We start from the raw sequence: 20346 nt of genomic DNA, 5'->3' as shown, positions 1-20346 counted from the left end.
GAGGCTTTCATGATACGAGGGTTAGTCGTTGACCAGTCTGTCCAGTACATGTATCTATCAGAGAAAATACAATGATAGCCACAAGGATAATTTAGATAGAAAATAAATACACCATACTACTACATAAACTAAGAGGTTGTTTAACTGTGAAAATCAGCTCTATACATGCCTGGCTGTCAGAATCCCAGGTTGCATATAATTTCTAATGAACAAAGTCTTTATTTTCCAAATCCTTACTACCCATATATGAAACCTTCCTGGCCTCCACAGTCATTTCCCTTGTACATGTATATATGTGTACAAGTACTTGGGTTTCCTGATAAGGATGATTTGTAATGACTTCATGATGCAACCTTTATCAACAAAGATAAATTGAAGAAAACATGAAATTTTACAACTTTGTGTTGAACTATGCTCTGCAACCTTAAGTATAAATCCAGATCATTTGAGGAAAATATGGTCTCCTGCTTAAAATGTTAATTTAGCATGTAAACTCTGCGACATTTATAAATGATGGTAATCGGATGAGGCATTAATCTTTGGCGATATGGTACTCAACACTTAGAACTAGAGGACGAGAAAAAAAACACTATTATTTCAAGTAGGAGTGTTATAGTAATGTTGATCATAAACTTTCTTGTGAAACAAAGTGAATCCTAAGAAAAATCATCAATTTATTCATTCTCACCACTAAGGTCATATAAACCACATACATGCTTCCACATGTCTCTTACCCGTTCTGAGGATCAAGGGCAATGGCCCGTGGCTTATCCAAATATTGCGTTCCATTTATGAGAACTAGGCGGAACCTGCCATCCTTCCTTGCCACTTCAATCTTCTTCAGTGCTGCATCCACCCAGTACAGATTGCCTCCCATCCAATCATAGGCCAGGCCCTCAACAGTGTCCAGATGGTTTTGTACAATAGTTGTCAGCTGGGTCTCATTCCTCAGGCAGACGCGCTGGAACAGCACAGAACAGAAAACCAATCAATAACAGCACTAGTTGTAAGCTCAGGAGTGGCTTTGAAAAGCTATTCCAATTCTATAGACTCTGTTTTAAAAGAATCAAGAGTTAAATGATAAGGGTCAGGATAATCTGGTTTGCTTTTTACTACAGTGAAAATGCCAACATGAACATTTCTGAGAAGTTCAATGTTTGACCATTTACTGCCAGTGACATCCTTAGTTGGAAGAAGTTTTACCATGCTGAGTATGAAAAAAAAGTCCTCATTTGACAAACAATGCCTCTGAAATGCCTTTTATGCAGGTGCAAATATGTTTAATTGCTTGCATTCACACCGCTTTGGTTTTTATATGTAGTCCCCCTACACAATAAAAGACAAATGAAACTTAATTCACTTCATCTGGTTCTTCGGTACAACCTGTACCTAGAAGTGACTACTGTCGTCATTGCACATGGAACCCTCAACAAACCGACATCTAGTCAAATTCAACATTTTTTTTTGCAATACTGGCTGTGGTCTGTTTACACACGTTTTACTGATTTTAAAGGTACAATGAAAGCTCAATGCCTTTTTCTCCTCCAAATTTTTTCGCTCACTATGTCTTTTTAACAATACAATGCCTTAGTAATAACCAGCCAGCTAAAGGCAAATTCCATTCTATCAATTATATATATATATATATATATATATATATATACATCACATTGAGGTGTAGCAAATTATCTTTTGTCATCATTAACGATGATAGCCATCATCTCACTTTGATAACGTCCATAGAGATGTCTGCCCAGAAGAGACAGTTTTTCCTTATAGTCAAAGTCCAACGCCACGGCATTCTGCAGGAAACGCTCCACCAGCACAGTGTCTCTCATCTCACCACCAAGTTCCACACGGTGGATCTGGTGACGATTACTGTACAGCAGGAACTCTGACTTTTCTGAAAACCACAACAAGAGCAAAAATGCAACCAGACATTTCAGAACAAATTACCTAGATTGTCAAGCATCAGACTCTTTCATGTCCTTTGCTTTTGTGTATGCTGAATAAGAACAAGATGCTCAGATATCTGGCCTTTCCTGATTGGCTACCAAGGAACCAAATCTTATTTTATCAGCCCCTGTTTATTATCTTAAGTAACTCATCACAAAATGAACCTTAATTGTATATCAAATTTAAATACGAAATTTAAATGTCAAACAGTTTGACTTCTATAGCAATCATACGAAATTTAAATGTCAAACAGTTTGACTTCTATAGCAATCATACGAAATTTAAATGTCAAACAGTTTGACTTCTATAGCAATCATACGAAATTTAAAAGTCAAACAGTTTGACTTCTATAGCAATCATACGAAATTTAAATGTCAAACAGTTTGACTTCTATAGCAATCATACAAAATTTAAATGTCAAACAGTTTGACTTCTATAGCAATCATACGAAATTTAAATGTCAAACAGTTTGACTTCTATAGCAATCATACGAAATTTAAATGTCAAACAGTTTGACTTCTATAGCAATCATACGAAATTTAAATGTCAAACAGTTTGACTTCTATAGCAATCATACCATGCATAAGGACAGAAAAACATCTATACCATCTGATGTAAATCCTTTCAGCACAATCTGAAGGGGGCATTCATTTCAGTTTATTTTGCTAAATTACCAAAGCCATAAATAAATAATTATGCTTGAAGACCAGTCAAAATCATGCTTAAAACACATGCTTAACACAAAAACACAAAGAATGAAAACACGTCTGAAAGCCCAGGAGACACATGTGTATGTTATTAACCTAAGACAATGGAGTTAACAGATTACCTTCAACCGGACAGGAGTACATTAGGGCCTCATATCGGTACTCCTGTCCTCCATGGCATGTATCCCCAGCTACCCGACGATACCTGACAAGATAAAGGAAACAGGGTCATCATGATCATGAGCTAACATTTTCCTGAATAGTATATACAGAGATGAGAAACAAGTTCAAACAATCATTATGCTTATCCAAGAAAACGCCGGTGAAGAAATAATAACTTAAGAAAAAGTCACCAAATTTAATATAAACAGTACCATGATTGCACAAACCTTCGAAACATGTCTGAATCTAAACACTTTTCAAAAAAAAAGGAAAAGTTTTGTTTAGTTAACTTGAAAACACTTACTATCAGCCTGTTGTGTGATTTGTATGATATTTATAAACCATGCTTGACATATCAAGAAGTAAATGTCTGTCAGATACAATAGGACACTATTGCATATTGTAAATACAAGAAAATATGCAATTCAAAGATGTATTCAAATTTACTAATATATGTATGGAGTTGTGTCACTTGGTCGACACAACAGAACTGGAGAAGTGAACAACACCATTACAATCCTAACGTTGGTGTTTCATTTTGCATTCATGCTACATGCAACTCTTTCTGCACCTAATCAACATAGCTTAACAATATATGTATTTGAATGTTGAACACTGTGTAGCATTGTCCCGAATTGTAATTTCACATGTGATGAAAAAAGTCTGAATCATACAAGAATCCTGCTAAAGCATATTTTTCCACCTCATCAAAGTCCTTAAAGTCAAGGCACCGTCAAATGTAGGAAACGGGTTTCAGGGCTTCAACTGAGGTTGGTGGAGAGGGTATATCTCACTTGTTGTCACATATGGGTTCACTGTCATCTTCAGTGTCAACTGACCACCTAAAACTCGCTGCATTAGTTTCTATTTTTATTGCCAAATGATCTTCTTGTCCATCTCAATGAACCAGTGTGTTAAAAAGACGGCCTTCATGCGTTTTTGTTGCTGTCATGCTGTATGGGCAGCTTTCTCAAACAGTGAAAACACCAGGGATACTTTAATTTCCAACAGCAAGGAGTTGTTGCTTATCTTTGCCTGTCATGTTATCACAGACCAGTACAAGTAAGCCTGTCTTTGGCCTTCTTCTCCCTGCTGACTTTGTCCAGCTTGAAACAGCGACCCCTCGGGTAGAGCTCTGTAGCACAGCCCAGTCTCGTCATTGCAGGAAAAGTGTTAGCCCTCCAGTAATCAGCTTGTTCCCTTACAGTTATCTCCCTTGACTCACCCTTTAGTATATCGGTAGAAGGTGCCTGGCGGGCAGTTAGCTGGTTGTTCATGGATAGTCGTCAGGTTTGCATCTGGGTCAGGCACACAACCAGTACTCGTGTACAATGGGCTCTCCTCCATAAAACCAAGGTCACTGTGCATAACAAAGATTAGAGATAACAACCAAATGGAAAAATGCAATTGTCATAAATGTAATTAGGACAGATTGAATTTGGTTATGAAGAAGAAAGCTAAACACCTTTAAAGGTAAACAAGGACGACCAGATTAAAGTACCACTCTTTTTCAAAGAACTAACTCCTGCTAGTGCAAAGCACATGGGAGTCATTAATTGCATATGAACATGTGTTTTCATCATTATAAACATGTAAGAAACAAGTTGCTCACCACTCATAGTCTTGCCTGGTGCAAGAACAATTTCTCGTTTCTGTCACCTGCTGAAAGTCAGGGCCACTGTAGCAGTTGGCATGAGGCGTGCGGCGCTTAAACACAGTCTTTCTGCCCAGCAAACAGCCACTGAAGTGTTGGTCGTCTGACAGTGACCACTCCTTGTAATCATCATCTGGGTTACACTTTGTAGCTGAAACAGCGATGCCAAACCAATTACAACTTCATACAATAGAAAATCACCCTGTGGGAACATTAACCTGGATGTCTGGTAATAAAATTATCCTCATTTTACTTCAAGAAACTGTGTTACAGACTATTGTACAGCAAGTTTCCAAAAAAGTTGAAGACTTTTCGTTTTTTTCATTTCATTAATTTCACCAAAATATATACCTAATATGATTTAAATGCCTTCTGTATATTTAAATATATGTACAAATTCAATGTATAACATAAGATGTAATCAAATAGTTGGCGGGAATAAAACCCATACAGGCTTTCTTAATCCCACTGATTAATAGATTTTTAAAATTATTTATTGAAATGATCAGTACAGAAAATTGACATCACAATTGACATTTCTAGTATATAGAAATAACAAGGTGAAACTAAACGCACCCACATGCTGTCGCTAGTTAAATATGGGGTTTAATGGCCACATGAAAAATAACAAAATGTTGTAAAGTTGCACAATAATACAAATATTAACATACCACTTACAAATTAATGGTATATATTTTTTACTGAATTAGAAAATCTTTAATTTTGCTCTTAAACAAAGAATTAGATTTTCTAGTTTTGATTGTAGGAGGAACAATATTCCACACACGGGGACCTTTAATTCTGGCATAATAAAAAGATAAATGAGTAGAAAGGATAATAAAGATTTGTACTGCAATTTCTAGTATTGTATCATCACATAGCATGACAAAGAAGTTTCGTAAATGAATTGGCAGTAAAAATGAATGATGCGAGTGCTTACGCACTGAAAGCAGGACGTGGTGAATATTTATCTTGAACAACGTTAGTAGTTTGAAATTTTTAAATATGGGCGCTATATGTTCTGGTGGACAGGATGGGGTAATAATTCTAACTGCATGTTTCTGAAGGATATGACGGGAAGGAAGATGTGAAACGTGTGCTACCCCATATGATGCTGCAATATATGACAGGTGTGGGAATATAACAGAATAATACAAAACAATCAATCAATGTTAAGCCATAATCATTCCTTCATTCATGTAATTTCTGTAACTTCGAGCGTGCAGTAAAGCACTCACCAAATATACTGGATACATTCACCTGTAGAATCAACCAGTTGTGAGCACCAGTATGTGAACCAAATATTGAGAAAACTGTTGTCTTCTCCCCTGGTTCTGTCAACAGGCCATACACACGGATCTTATGTGGGGCAAACTGGTATGTATGCCATGTCTCACCGATGTCCTTGGAGTACCTAGAGATAAAGATAGAAAGAATGTCTTCAGAAAGAAACTGAAATCCTGCAGACAACAACAAAGTACCAGAGGTGGGTAATTCACAAAATGCTGCCCTTTGACATGTAAACATTATTTTAAAACAATATAATAACAAAAGTAAGAGTCAAAACTGCTCTAAAATCTCCTAAAATCCACCCGTTAACACAAGTTTGTTAATCCTAGAAAAGTTCAACATGCCCATGCTTTGACAACTCCATGTACATGTGGTGATCATGTTCAACTCAAACAAGAGTTCAACACAGCCATTTAACTGCTGGCTCACACTAACACATTGCTCACTCTGTCTCAAAATTCATGTACCTTAGCTGGACACATTTCCCTCTTGGACATGTAAGAATTGAAGATTTTTTAACTGCATGATGTATTCTCATGATGTGGAACACACAGAAATGCCAAACATGTACATCTGTCCATGTAAAAAAGTAAATAAACTGTGTACACAATACAACCTCCAAATGCACCATGTCCATTTGGAACAACCATGTTGTGCATGTCTTTTCTGCTGGTGCCACTAAACCAGACACACAGCTTGTACTATGTTTAGTGCACATGTCTACAGCAGCAATGAATTCTACACACTGTTCCAATTATCATAAACAGTCTAACCAAGTATGATATAATCTAATAATACGACTTTCCCCTATTGGCAGATAAACAGAGAGAGCAGCTTTCTCATGGATTACATATGACAACATTGTGCACACACACATATTGTGATACTCACAAAATTTCGTTTGTTAAACTAAACTGTGATACAGCAACAATCACTCCCCCAAAATCACCAAAGGCATAGAAGTAGTTTCCTTTTTGGATCTGAAATCAGCACATATAATAAACAGTAATACATATTTTGAACATACACTGCCAGTTGGCACAACAGAGAACTTCTGCTGTAATGGATTTACATGTCCACCATATCCTCAATCACTGATAAAATTTATAAAAGTCGACAATCTGTGTGAAATCTGCAGATATAATGCACTGGTCTTTCATGTTCAGTAAATAATCTAAAATTCTGCCCAAAAACATGCATTTTTTAAGGCAAATAAATGTTACAAATATTAATTTTGGTGTTGAATCTCACACTTTTCCAGCAGGATATTATCCTTCCTTCTAAACAACAGCAGCACTCTCAAAACAGAATGTGACACTTGGGCAAAGTCAAAATTTAGGTCCATATCATAAGTGAACTCGTACTGTCCGTGTAGTGTTTAAGAACAGAACCACTTCCATAAAAATAGAGCAATCCACAGGTGACCTGTGACAGGCTATGATGAGCATCATAATGTCATGGTATAGAGACATATGTGGGGCAGGGTGTACTCACCTCCCTCCAGCGAAGCCCTGCATCCCTTGACAAGTAAACATTAGGTCGCCGCTTCAAATTCTTCCCCATGGTACCAGAGGCCAGGATGAGTCCTGGGGCGGATTTCTTAGACAGGATGGGTACCGTCTTACTGCCTGGGTAAAGCTTACTGAACTCCTGACTTAGGTGAAGGCTGCATTGTTTGGACTGATAATAACAAAGATTCCACATATATATGTAACATTTAATATCTGTGTTATGTAAACACAGTCGTTATTAACAATATGCCTTCCAATCTATAGTTACAGATTTATTTGTGGTGAATGCAGACACAGAGAGCAGATAGCTGGATGCAATTAAGCTTATGAACATGATGAATATTTGCCTGTCAGGAAATACAGAACAGATATTACCAAACCTTCTACTCAAGGGAAAACAGCCTACGGTGTTCAGCATAGGTGTTGAACCCCTCTAAATAGAAACCTACTTTACATCATCATTCAAATATGGTACATACCGCTAAACATGTATGGAAACACTTCAATTACAAGAAAAGAAAAGAATGATCAGTTCATCTGCAGACAGCTAGCCACTATAAACATCTAGAAAGAAATGTTTATCAGGAAATCCACATGAACATTATGCAAATACTTCATAACAGTTACAACCTTTTCCAATGAGAACTTGCGTTGACTGTAAACTTACAAACTAGTAAAACAGTATCTACAAATTTACTCTAAATATGTAACATGGAGAATAGCAGAGGCAGAAAACATGTCGGGATGTAATGAAAGCTGAAACACAAGTATTCTATCAGCTGCCAACATATACATGTGCATGTAGCATTCAGTTACAATGACAGAAGGTCTACTGAAACAGCAGATGTACATGTCCTTAAATCCACATGCAAAAGCAGCTGACATTCTGGTTTATAATATTGTCAAGGAAATGAGCACAATAAAACAAACAACACATATTTGAATTTCACATCAGAACAATAACATCACTCAATTCAAACTGGAATGTGAAACTCAACTACACATATGCACAAATGACGAACAGTTAGTAGGGACTGACAATCCATCAAACTGGCTGCAGAGCTAAATGTTGCTCAAACAGGCACAGTAGACATACATTAACACGTACAGAATGGGAACAATGTCTATTGGTAAAATCTCCCCGCCTACCACATCAGAATACTTCCACACAACTGCTTTCTTGTTAAAAATAAAATTCAATCCATTTGTAGGGCAAAAATTCTGAGCAATGCTTTAATCAGGAAACAATAAGGTTTTTCTTAATAGTGGTAATACATACTACCATTCTGAATCATATGAACATTTCTTCATCCTGATAGGGCCGCGGCTGTCAGTATGAAGGGTGATGTTACAATTAAGAGATGGCTACAGGTACACATCATTACAAATCCAACCAGAAAGACACATATACACAGAAGGAATGAAACACAAATGAATGGAACGCACAAGGAATCAGCCTGGGACATAACAATCACAAGCGAGAATGAACATGCGGCTGTGATGAGGGTTTACCTTCAATAACCCATGCTTATACTTCTTATACCCAAGGGGCTGGAATGAGAGGTGGGCAATGAGGAAAATGGGAATGATCACACTTCACCAATGGATAATACAGTATGGTGTCAGAACCCCCACCCACTGACACAAATGCTGCAGACAATGTGCGTTCAACCTCCCAATCGTACTCCATATATCATTACCGTAACAATTCTAATTCTTTGGACAACCTTAACATCATTCCCTCAGCGGCTATCCTTACAGGTTTGAAATGAAGGGATACTTAATCCTTTTTAACAATCATTTTTGGTGGGGGTATTTGAGAGTGTCCTAATCATTAGAAGGTTTGATAAATTAGAAGAATTCTGGTATGTGCATGAATCTTAAAACTAGCCTTAAGTTACCTTCCCTAGTACACTTGTGAACAACTCATCTTTGAGCATGAATCATTTGTATATGGTAATAAGATCGCATGAGGTTTTGCAGCATTGTATACAGGGTATACGTAATACTGGTACACTAACATAATTTCTGATTAAACACAATGAGAACATGAGGAACGGTGGACGAATCACAGTAACTGGAAATACCAAGAAACCTACACTTTAAACATTCATAAAAACAAGCGAGAGAAACATGATGATCAGCTACAAACAGCTGACGACTAATAATGCGAATTGCACAGATACAAGTATTTAATGCATCAGGAAGCCCTTCCAGGACATTTAAAATTTACAATGAGCAATTTGACAGTTAAAAGATGCCATTCACATTCTCATCTATAGGCACACATTTGGAACACAACCATTAGACTGATACTCTGTGGTCATAGTTCATAATGACAGTTACTACCATTTGGTTTTCAGGAAGTTCTGGACAAAAACTCCGGTAACTGTCATTTAATGTAGTGGCAAATGATGATACTGTTCCCGTGTGAGACTGGACAGGTTGACCATACAAAGCAATGCTGTGCATAATAAAGGGGGAACAGCTCCTCCCAACTTAACAGATCATTTCAAATAGTATATACGCAATGAATCAGAAATCATTCTTCTATGGTTGCCTGGCATTAAATCTTGTACACTTGCACATGACTGATATGCAGATATGGAATGGTGGCCACTGGCAAACCACGTGAATGCGATGGCTGTAAGGTATAGGGTGATATAAAGCTACTGTGATGCAAACAATAACAACCGTAAAACTTTTGAAACATTCATGAAAGGTTTCATGGTCACCCGAAAGTATAAAAATGTATTACATCCACCCAACCCACCTCAAAAAGGCCGACACCAACCCTAAAAATTTATAAAGAGTAACATGTTAGTGTGAGTACCTTTACAAATTGGCTGGGGTTTGCCAAAAGCTGTGTAGATAATAATGGACTAGATATGTACTATGGTCAAACAGAGGATATCTGACATTTGCATGGCACGAACCTGATCACAGTTAGTTGGGTTTCCCTCCGAGTCCTTCTGCGGGGCCAATAGAGGCTGCCACAAACCACCTTTGTCAAAGGTAATGTAGCTGACCTGGTTCTCAAGGCTCAACGAATGGTTCCTCAGCTGAGAAGCGATATATACACCTCGCAGGCCGTCCACTTTGTGAATGTCAGCAAAAGACTCATCCTTATACAATCTACGTTCAGGGAAAAGAACAAGGATTATTACTTCACTTGAGTGATTAACCCGTCATACAGGTGTGTACAGACTGTTCAGCAATAACTCACCACACTTATACATATATCTACAATACATGTACCATTGAGTTTTGTGGAAAAGAAATAACAGGTTAATTTTGCAACATTTCAGAGCTTATTCCTGACCATGGACATCCGGGCACTTGGCTTGTACGAGTCAGTAGCAAGAGAGTATCTGGCAAAGGCGTGGATGTCTGCGGTCTCGAACAGACATCCACAAGGCCCAGCCCAAATCCTGAGTTAGCCAGTGATAACATGAATTGTTGTAGTATCTTCTGTCCACAGAGTCTGATGACCCCAGATTCACGATAATATGATAGGCTCTCATAATCTTCATAAGCTTGCCAACACACCCCTACCCCTATCCCCACCCTCGCAACCAAGGAATGACACAATAAAAACAATATTTTTCCACAGTTTAGGTTTCATTACGCTCAGCACAAAAATGGATGTAAACAAATTAACTAAGACAGTTGGGCAAATAAATTAACAAAGAGCACTGGGTTACATATACATGTAACTGGACATGTCCTTACCGCAGCCAAGTGTCATTATTGGAGCCATTGGGGTTGAAGTATATGACGTCTGTGAGTGACAGAGAGTAGCGGAGTCCTTCCTGGTCTGAGATGTACAAATGGGAGGAAGTGTGGTTATGATTGACACACACAAACACTTGGTCCTCTGATGCATCGGCTACATAGTAGTCCTGAAACCATACAGAACACGACAACAGTCATATTATGTACCTACTGAACATGAACATACGCTATGATCACATTACATCTATTTAAAATTTATGTACATGAATGGTGCTTTGGCATGTTTGCAAGATATTTTTTTCAAGTATATTTTGAAGGCATTATTCTGTGTAGATTAACAAAAGTAAAATTTTTGTTATGAGCTGAAATTGGAGAACCAAATCCAATAGTTCTGTCTCCAAAATGAAAATAAACTGCACTGAAGTTGCACTTTTATTCGGGTAGATTCAATGAACACAGGTCTGTGTTGCATTAGGCTGTCGCTCACCAGTTCTTGTAAGGCTCCTGGGAAGACAGCCCTCTGGAACATTCTCCTGTTTCTGGACACCCACAACTGTAAGGAGATACCTCTGGAGCCAAACAGGTGCTACAAGGACACAGGTGATAAAACTAGTATAATGTTAAATTGATCAGTCAAAAATGAACTGCTAGCTGAACACTAACTACTATGTATATAGAAAACTAAGGTCCTCAAGGTCATTCAAATTTCTGACCATTACCTTTCAAATTTCTAGTCATTTGGATATTCCATTAGAGAAAGAAATACAAGTAACTGTTGCATGTGTGAGCAATGGCAATGGCAATGAGCAATCTTGTTTATTTAAAGCTGCAAGCAACTGACATGTACTACATGTACTTACCACTCTCTTTGTGGCAAACATATAGTTGTCGCGGACCTCAAAGTCGACAACTCCTCGGATAAGAACTCTACTGGTTTGGAAGAAATTTGTGCTTTTCAGAACGATGTTGTTGTTGGTCCACTCTTCTCGCTCTATATACAGTGTGTTTGGCCCATCCCACGGTTCAACACCCCTTGAAATAAGAAAGGCAGATCATATAAATATGTGATTCGTGATCAAATTAGGCCTGTATTTATATTTACACACTAGCTCAATTGTTTGCCACTGGTCATTCATCCTTCGTACCCACCGGTTTGCCAGCGGATCACCGGTGTTCAAGTGGCGTGTACCGGGTGTTCAAGTGATGTACCAGGTGTTCAAGTGACATGTACGAGGTGTTCAAGTGATGTGTACTGGTTGTTCAAGGGACATATACCAGGTCTTCAAGTGACCTATTAATTACGCAGATTCCATATAAAAATTGGCTGCTTCACCCATCGGGATTTGAAATAGGATCTCTACGTCCTTAGTCCAGCTCACTATCATCAGAGCTACTGGGTATTCCTCGTTTGCTACTGCTAGTATAAGCACTAGAACACTGGTACTGTTACCCCCTTCTATGGAAGCCAGGTAAGGCCATCATCTTACCACCGTATTATTTTTTCTCGGTTCTGACACTTTTCAACAACACCAGCACTTTGAGCATAATGCCCTTTGTCCCAACTATTTAAAACAAGTAAAGACAAACATGTTTCCATTTTCAGCATAGCGGATTAAATTTTAAGAGCTACTAGATTCATTTTTTCAAGTAAATTTGTTATTTGCAATATTCAGAAAATAACTAATAAAGCTTCTACATAAGTTGTTTCATGTTTCATAATTTATTTAAAGCGGTACATAGTACATTGTGGGGATATTTTTTTTTTTTTTTTGGCTAGTGGTATTTGTTTAGAGAAATTGCCATGTTGAGAAATATCATTTTCCTTAAGTCCCTCAACACATCAAGCTCTGCTGATAAAAAGTGTCAGAAGGCTATATAAACCTAGAAATTTGCATCATTCTTTCAGGCTAACGTAAGATAACTTACTGGGTACCTTTAAAACCTGTTCAAGACACTTACTAAATTGGATAATGTGAACATAACTGATAATACGAAGTAAACTATGTGTTAACTTATATAGTTTGTCACTGCACTATATGTAATGGATAACATCTTAACAGCTTCATATAGGACCACATTAATATCTCTAATATATTAGTGAAATACATAGTTTTACAAGCCTATGCATGTGTGTCGTACATGTATTAAGGTGAATTTAATATTTAGAAAAATTCATCTGACTTTAGTCACTAAAATGGCGATTTCATGAAACGAAAGACTCTTGCCAAACAATGGAGCCACTGTGTAAGTCAGTCACTGCTTTTGTTTCAGTGTTCAAGCCAGAAGATCACCCGATCTTGGCCGTCTTTTGTCACAGAGGCCCCAAACAAATTTTGTCACAAATGGCAAGTTTTTTGGTTTGTCTTTTTAACTAAATGGTTTATAACCACACAAAGGTTTGCCACAGGGAAATGGAAAACAAAACGTCTCTAAACACCTGGTAATACCTGTGAGTGCTGAATGTAGATAATTGTTCTGCTTATATATTCATTAACACATGTCAAGTCATATTCAGTCTACCAACATTTATTCTAGCTATCCGTCTCATCCACCAACAGCAACACTGAACTGTCAACGGTTCCACCTGTGCGTGATTGTTTACTACAAAAAAATGAGTGCATATCCATTCATGCCAAAAAAAAACTGAGTTTATATACGAGATATAATAATGGAGCAGCAACTTTGTTTTACACAGCAATTTTCTTAGACAAGGGAAAATCATGTACTTTGTACTTACCAGAAAAACGATTTTACAGAAGACTGCATAACTCTCCAGTTTGCACCAAAATCATGAGATATATACAACTGAAATTAAGAGAGATATACAACTAATTACTGAGATATATACAACTAAAATCATGAGAGATACACAACTAAAATCATGATAAACAACTAAAATCATGAGATACACAACTGAAATCATGAGTTATACACGACTGAAATCATGAGAGATATATAACTGAAATAATGAGACAAATTCAACTGAAAAGACAATAAAGACTGTTAGTGAGGAAAAGGTCCTTAAAATTAACACAGCATCTGCCTATTTTAATAATGCCACGATGTCCCTCAACATAATTGAAATGTGAATCTTTTACAATCTAATAAAAATAAGCAAATTATCAAATCAAATAGCACAAAATCCACCACTCTAGTCCCAAGGCCCAAGCTAAGAGACATAACCCTACCTTTTTTTCAGAACTCATGTCGTCCATAGCCAGGATAATGTTTGGGTTTGTTGAATGTAAAGCCACCGTCCTTGGTTTAAAACTGAGTTGGTAAGATAAGAATTTAAGTCCAAAATTTCTTGATGTATAAATGCGGTTAGCTTGGATATCCGTGAAGACATACTGAAACAATAAGAATGAAAAAAATTACTGCAGAGGGACAGTACAGAATTTTTGTCAAACGCTTGTACATTATCATAGACCTTCATGAAAGGTTTCAAATATCATCACTTAAATAGCAGAAACAAATAAGCTTTGTTGAAAGGATGATTTGAAACTGATGTGATACATGAAACTATGACATGTCTATTTCATATGATGAGTTCAGATTATGTGATCTGTTGAGTGCTACAATTACATAAAGTAGTTCAGGTGCTATTTCCATTTGACTAGTCAAATTCAACCATCGTACTGTGTGAACACAGTTGAAACAATATGAAAACTATAATCATGTTTCACATGTATGTAGTGTCATACTTGTACTTACATGGCTGTTGTATATGGGACTGTTATAGTAGCGATGGAAGGACACATTCCCAAGCTCCGTTTGCATATTTTGAAACGTGTGACCATAGTCCTGAGAGACAAACAGACTGCTGGTTCCCCCATCACTGTTATACCTGGCGAGGGCTAGGATTACATTACTGCCTTCCCCAGCCCAGTGCACTATCAGCTGGGTGTGGCTGTCATTCAGTTGGAACTAGAAACAAAACAGCACAATTTCTTCAGATATCAAAAAAAAACTCTAGCTTGTCATGGTGACTCCAACATAACAAATGTTTAACTCAGTAAGACAAACCATTCTGAAAGTCTACAATTGAAGAAATCAAACATGCACCACATGGCCTTAAACTCAATCTTGGTCTTTAATTTGTAATGGTGAAGTTAGGCGCACAATATTGACAAAAAAATGTCTGGGATAATTTTTTCACCTGTTTCCTGGAAAGCTGTACTAGTTATTTTAATATTTGTTAAATGATGACGTTTAGACTTCAATGGAAATAGTTCTGTGGCTGCAGTCCTATTAAATCCTCTAAAAATTAGTATCACTTTCTTTGTGATTTCTCTCTCTGTGTACCATTACCTGGGACTCCTTTAAAACCTTTAAAACAACACAATAGAAACTGTATTTGGAGTACAAAGATGTAGGAAAGTGAGTAAGGCTCAGTCATTTTTTTTTTATTTCACCTTTTTTCCACCTCTCAAAAATCCTACTTACACACTCATACGTAGTCTACATACATTTAAAGCCCCGCACATAGAGCGGCTACAGATGAGTGATCTTCATTGTTGACAAAATCTACCTCCCCTCCAGCCACAACTGTTTTCATGAAACCTCTATTGAAATACACACCTCTGTCCTATTTATGCACATGTCCTACACCTGGTACTTACATAAGATCATTTATACAAGTAGATGCATGGTCTAGAGAAGGCCTACACGCAGTTAACACACAGTACGTACAGGTATATACATGGTCTATATTTTGATTACTATTTTTGAGCCCCTACATACATGTACACTTGTAGAAGTAATTATAAACTTTGTACTTACCGAAACACTACAATCCAAGTTTTAAGTTGCAGGAGTATAATTTTACGTTCCAACATATGAAAATTTACTGCTATTATTTGCGGGCCTCAGTCCCCCATCCCCTCTCAAAAAAGAAAAGTGTTGCAAAACTAACCTAAGTAAGTATATTTACATTGCCTATGTAGTACATGACAAGTATTTGTGTTCACATCTATGTGTGTACAGTCACAACATGGCATTAGTCACCCAGGCTTATCAAAGTAACCATAGCCACCAGAGAAAATCAATATAATGCTTGTAAGATATATTCATACCAGAGATCCTGCACATTCATACATGTGTACATATGCATGTATGCACATATGTATTAATTGTAAAACTTCCTTGTACACCTGTCAGAAATCCTCCACAATTAGCGAACAGGTCAAATATCCACAGGCCTACCAAGTCACTGGACATAAACACACTGGGTAACTCCTGTGAAATGCATGCAGTAATATCATATTTATAGCCCTGCAACAGCTGAGCTCTACTCAAGGTATTTTTTATGCTTTTTCATGTACATGTATATATTTTATTGTATCACATGTATGATTATTGCAAGTCTACATATATCAGTTTATCATATTAAATTTTGACCCGCATATGTTCACATGCAGGTCTGGCAATACGTGCAGAAGATAGACAATGTAAGAAACATTAAAGGCGAACTGCAATGTTTTCAGATCACAAAAACCATTATTTCCTTTTAACAAGCATCTGCTGTAATTTTATTAGCTTGTTGATGTAATCTTATAACTTTAAGTTTCAGATCAAAAACCTTTGCCTTTCACCTTCAACATAACACTGGCTGTGTGCACACCATACAAATGTTCTCGTCATGCAGTTCTACAAGCATTTCATGTTATACTAGACATGTAAGTATACATGTATACGTGTACACAGTAGGCCTACACATCAGATCAACAAAGCAGAAATGGAACCAGGCGATCCCAACACATGCACTAAGATGCCTCTTACAAATCTTCAACAATTCCTCCCTGAATGGATATGTACTGCAATATTATACACTTAACAGGACTGACAGAATGATTTATTTTTTTCAGAAGATTTACCTATTGAATTTTCCATCCTGTGCACAAGCCAGGGTTATTTTGATCATTTACAGGAGTTATGCCTACCGTCCCAGGTTGTGAACATATTATATTCACTTATTAATGTTCAATGCAGTGTAAACCTACAGACACAGGTACTTATATTAAAAAATACATAATTTTCATGTTCTGTTTTCCATAATCTTTAGACTGACTATTATTAATTTACACATTTATATTTCTTTCCAGATTTAACATGTATTTATTTGATTTGTGTGTAACACAATAAACAAGAATTTTTACTCTATACAAGGATGACACCAGTCAGGTTTAGCAGGGTGGAGGACACAATGGTGTTATCTTGCCATGTACCTGACAAGCCCCTTGACTTAAAGTTGTGGCTGAACTAGCAAAAGCTGGATCCTTGTTTTATGTTTCTACACTGTTTGGTTATATTTATTAAAGGTGTGGTTTGAGATTGAACATTATTCAACACCCTCCTTGCCAAAAGATATTTTTACTTTTTTGCCCTGGTAACAGATGGAACATTAATTCATCCATTCTTTTCATATGGAGCTTTTACTCTGTGTACTACATACAAGTCTTGATAAGAGATGGACAATTAAATACCCATGATAACAAAAGCTGACAGCCTGTTTGTTTCTTTTATAATTAATATGCACCCATATTATTTAGATACATTATCCATGGGGATATTTAAAATTTGGAATCACATATGTATACAGGCCATACATGCTGAGGATAAACAGATGTTTGTGGTGAAGATCCACATACAGATAACTGTGCATTGTTACAGGTATTTTACTTATTTATTCGACTTCAATTTAACTGCTGAAACAGGTATGTTTTTCATGATCAACGAAAGATGGTACCAATACTAAACTTATTGCATGTCTCACATCTGTTTGACACAGTCCTGCCCTCTTGGTTTCAGTGATGAACAGCACAACTGCCAGTCACATGCGACTGACAGATGAAGTTTTAGTATGGTTTATAGCCTTATAGCTGTTCATTAAGAAAAATGACTCACGTAGTTTGATATGTGTACAGGGAAGTTTTAATGCATGTAAAAGGTGATGGACATTCCTCACAGTTGCTCCCAAACATCTGTCCTTGTTTTCTCTCTATGTTTTGGTTTCTACATGCACATCATAATCTAATGCAAACAGTTTATCATGTATTCAGACTTGTCTTACATACCAAATGACCTTATTCATTTATTCAACTGGGGTGAGTTACAGATTCTCATATTCTGTAAGACAGGTCGGAAGTTGGGGGTAACTTGATGACCCGTTCGTGCCGAAAACAAAATGGCCACCCAATGTTAAAGCACTGGGGAAAAGGTCAACATTTTGCCACTTCGCTAGCGACCAGTAAGGCCTGGTTGTACAACACAGCATCACGAAAGCTCTGCAGAAATACTCATACTATCTGGAAAGCTGAAAATTATACAAATCCAATGGATACAAGGTCGCTGCAAACTATTCAAAAATAGGCATTTTCCAATGCAATAACGTTGTTAGGACCGTTTTCTTCACACACGCCATTTGTAACGAAGGAGATCACATGGTCTCTAGCTTTCGATTAGTCTTACAGAATTCCTGCAGGGATCTGTGAACACACTGATACTTCATAATTTTCACTCGAGCTTAGATGTAGACTCAGTGATCTGCTATCTCCAAATTAGATTAGATAGCCTGGGATAAACGAAACGTGAGTATAATTCTAGCTATATATATTTTGTGCCACTTGTCCATGCTTCTCCTCCAGGCATACACTGCAGCATCTATAAGTAAAACATATCTATTTCCTTCATCAGTCACAGATCAACATCTGTGATGGAATTCGCGGTGCCTATCGATGTAAACTAATTCATTTGGACATAATAGGTTTGTGTGCGTATATAAGGGCGTAAGGTGTTACTTCCCACCTTGGTGACATTTATCCCTGATTGCGCTGCCGGAGTCCCATCTGCTTGTCGCTTCACTCTGTTCCCAAATGGGGCGTCTCTGGCATGACTTCCTAAGCCTTCCACTTCCTCAACCAAAGTGCGATCTGCGAAGTCGGTGACATCAATTAGAAAAGGGCTTCGAGTCAAGTCGACATTCCCAAAATCTTCCCCAAAATGAAGTGTTGCAGGTTTTTGTCCGTATCTGATGGCGTGAGAGATTCTCAAGGTGCTCAAAGAGAGCACAACAACAAAGAAAGCCACTACAGGGCAACGGATCAACAACCTGTGTCCTGTGTCCGCAGCCATCTTTGATGACCGACTCACATATGAATAAAACCCATCCATCCGCGTCGTAACAGAGTTCTTAGAGAGCACCTTTGTAATCTATTTACAGACAAGTCATTTGCTGCAAAACACAAAAAATCAACACCGAGATGGTATTTAATATTTTATCTTATCAGCTTTAATATCAGTGGGTTTGAACTAGACATATTCATGCGCGAGCACAATCACATCAGATAAGCCTGATGTGTTTATGTGTAAGCTAGTGCCAGGTACCGGTAAGCAAATCTCATGAGCCTTAGGTAATTCGTCCTGGTTCGTTAGAACTTCCTGGTTGAGACAATTGTAAAGATGACAACAAGGGAGTGTGCTCTCTGTATATTAACCAGGCCCTTAATGTTGTTACGTCCGTCAACTGATATGCCTCAACATTTGATTCCTTTAGGGATAGACAAGGGCAGAGCGGTACTATCAACGGTCCACAGTTTCGCCGATAGCCGGGACTGCAGATAGCAAGCACTCAGCATCTGGCTATCTCCACCATATCGAAATCTGGCCTCACTCCTGAACGCGTGCACGCGGGTCTGACGCGTGTGAACAGTGGAAATTAAGCTTTCCATGAGTTCCAGTTGAAAAGAAACTTAAATGACACCGCTGATTTCAAATTTATACACTGAATCACACCATGAGGCGTACAGTTCATAGTTCCTCAAGTAACATGTAGTTGAATGGGCGAAACGCTGATCTTTGACGATTCTTTAAAGTTTAAAGTACTACAGGACATTGAAATTATCATATCTAAATTCCAGAAAAAATTTCGGTCTAAGCTATATTTTACATGTTTCATGCTAAAATCTCCAGTGCCTGTCTCACCTGCATGGGTTAAATTTGCTTTGTTTTTACCTCCTGTACTCTAGTCACGTGACCAGTAGGTGTGCTGATGATTGGTTCAGAGCAGCTATGACATCACAGCAAAATTATGATGATGTATCTCTAAAATATAGGTCTGTGTAATTGATCATCTCATATTGCGATAGCAGATCAGTTGGGCCTCAATACCTGTGGGGGCCTAAGTGGTAACTGTACCAGCGCAGCGAGCCTCTCACCAATGCGGTCACTGTGAGTTCAAGTCCAGTTCATGCTGGTTTCCTGGTTGTATGGAAGAAGGCCTGTCAGTAACCTGCAGATGGTAGTGGCTTTCCCCGTGAGGCTCTGCCGGGTT

At 37.7% G+C, this 20346-nt stretch overlaps 1 protein-coding gene across 1 annotated transcript; it reads right to left on the bottom strand.

The window, feature by feature from the left end:
- Positions 1-2: 2 nt before the first annotated feature.
- On the bottom strand, positions 3-19148 carry LOC135481401 (sortilin-related receptor-like). The gene is made up of 18 exons (XM_064761228.1): positions 18822-19148; positions 14730-14942; positions 14204-14365; positions 13753-13820; positions 11876-12047; positions 11503-11601; positions 11013-11182; positions 10217-10415; positions 8793-8831; positions 7264-7449; positions 6661-6749; positions 5718-5893; positions 4438-4630; positions 4051-4185; positions 2786-2868; positions 1727-1903; positions 735-961; positions 3-54 (listed from the first exon to the last, which is right to left on the bottom strand). The coding sequence occupies exons 1-17, from the start codon at positions 19146-19148 to the stop codon at positions 942-944; spliced, it is 2508 nt and encodes an 835-aa protein (XP_064617298.1). The 3' UTR covers positions 3-54; positions 735-941.
- Positions 19149-20346: the final 1198 nt, after the last annotated feature.

This window comes from Liolophura sinensis, unplaced genomic scaffold (assembly GCF_032854445.1).
Source record: "Liolophura sinensis isolate JHLJ2023 unplaced genomic scaffold, CUHK_Ljap_v2 scaffold_39, whole genome shotgun sequence".
NCBI lineage: Eukaryota > Metazoa > Mollusca > Polyplacophora > Chitonida > Chitonidae > Liolophura > Liolophura sinensis.
The sequence above is the reverse complement of the archived record's forward strand: the minus strand, read 5'-3'. Positions and strand labels throughout refer to the sequence as shown.

Bases quoted from the DNA above. Each gene is read 5' to 3' on its own strand.
- LOC135481401 (XM_064761228.1), bottom strand. From the start codon at position 19,148: ATGGCTGCGGACACAGGACACAGGTTGTTGATCCGTTGCCCTGTAGTG. The intron at 4,186-4,437 runs GTGAGCAACTTG...TGTTATGCACAG, and splicing joins ACCAGGCAAGACTATGAGTG to TGACCTTGGTTTTATGGAGG. The intron at 1,904-2,785 runs GTAATCTGTTAA...TGTGGTTTTCAG, and splicing joins GTACTCCTGTCCGGTTGAAG to AAAAGTCAGAGTTCCTGCTG.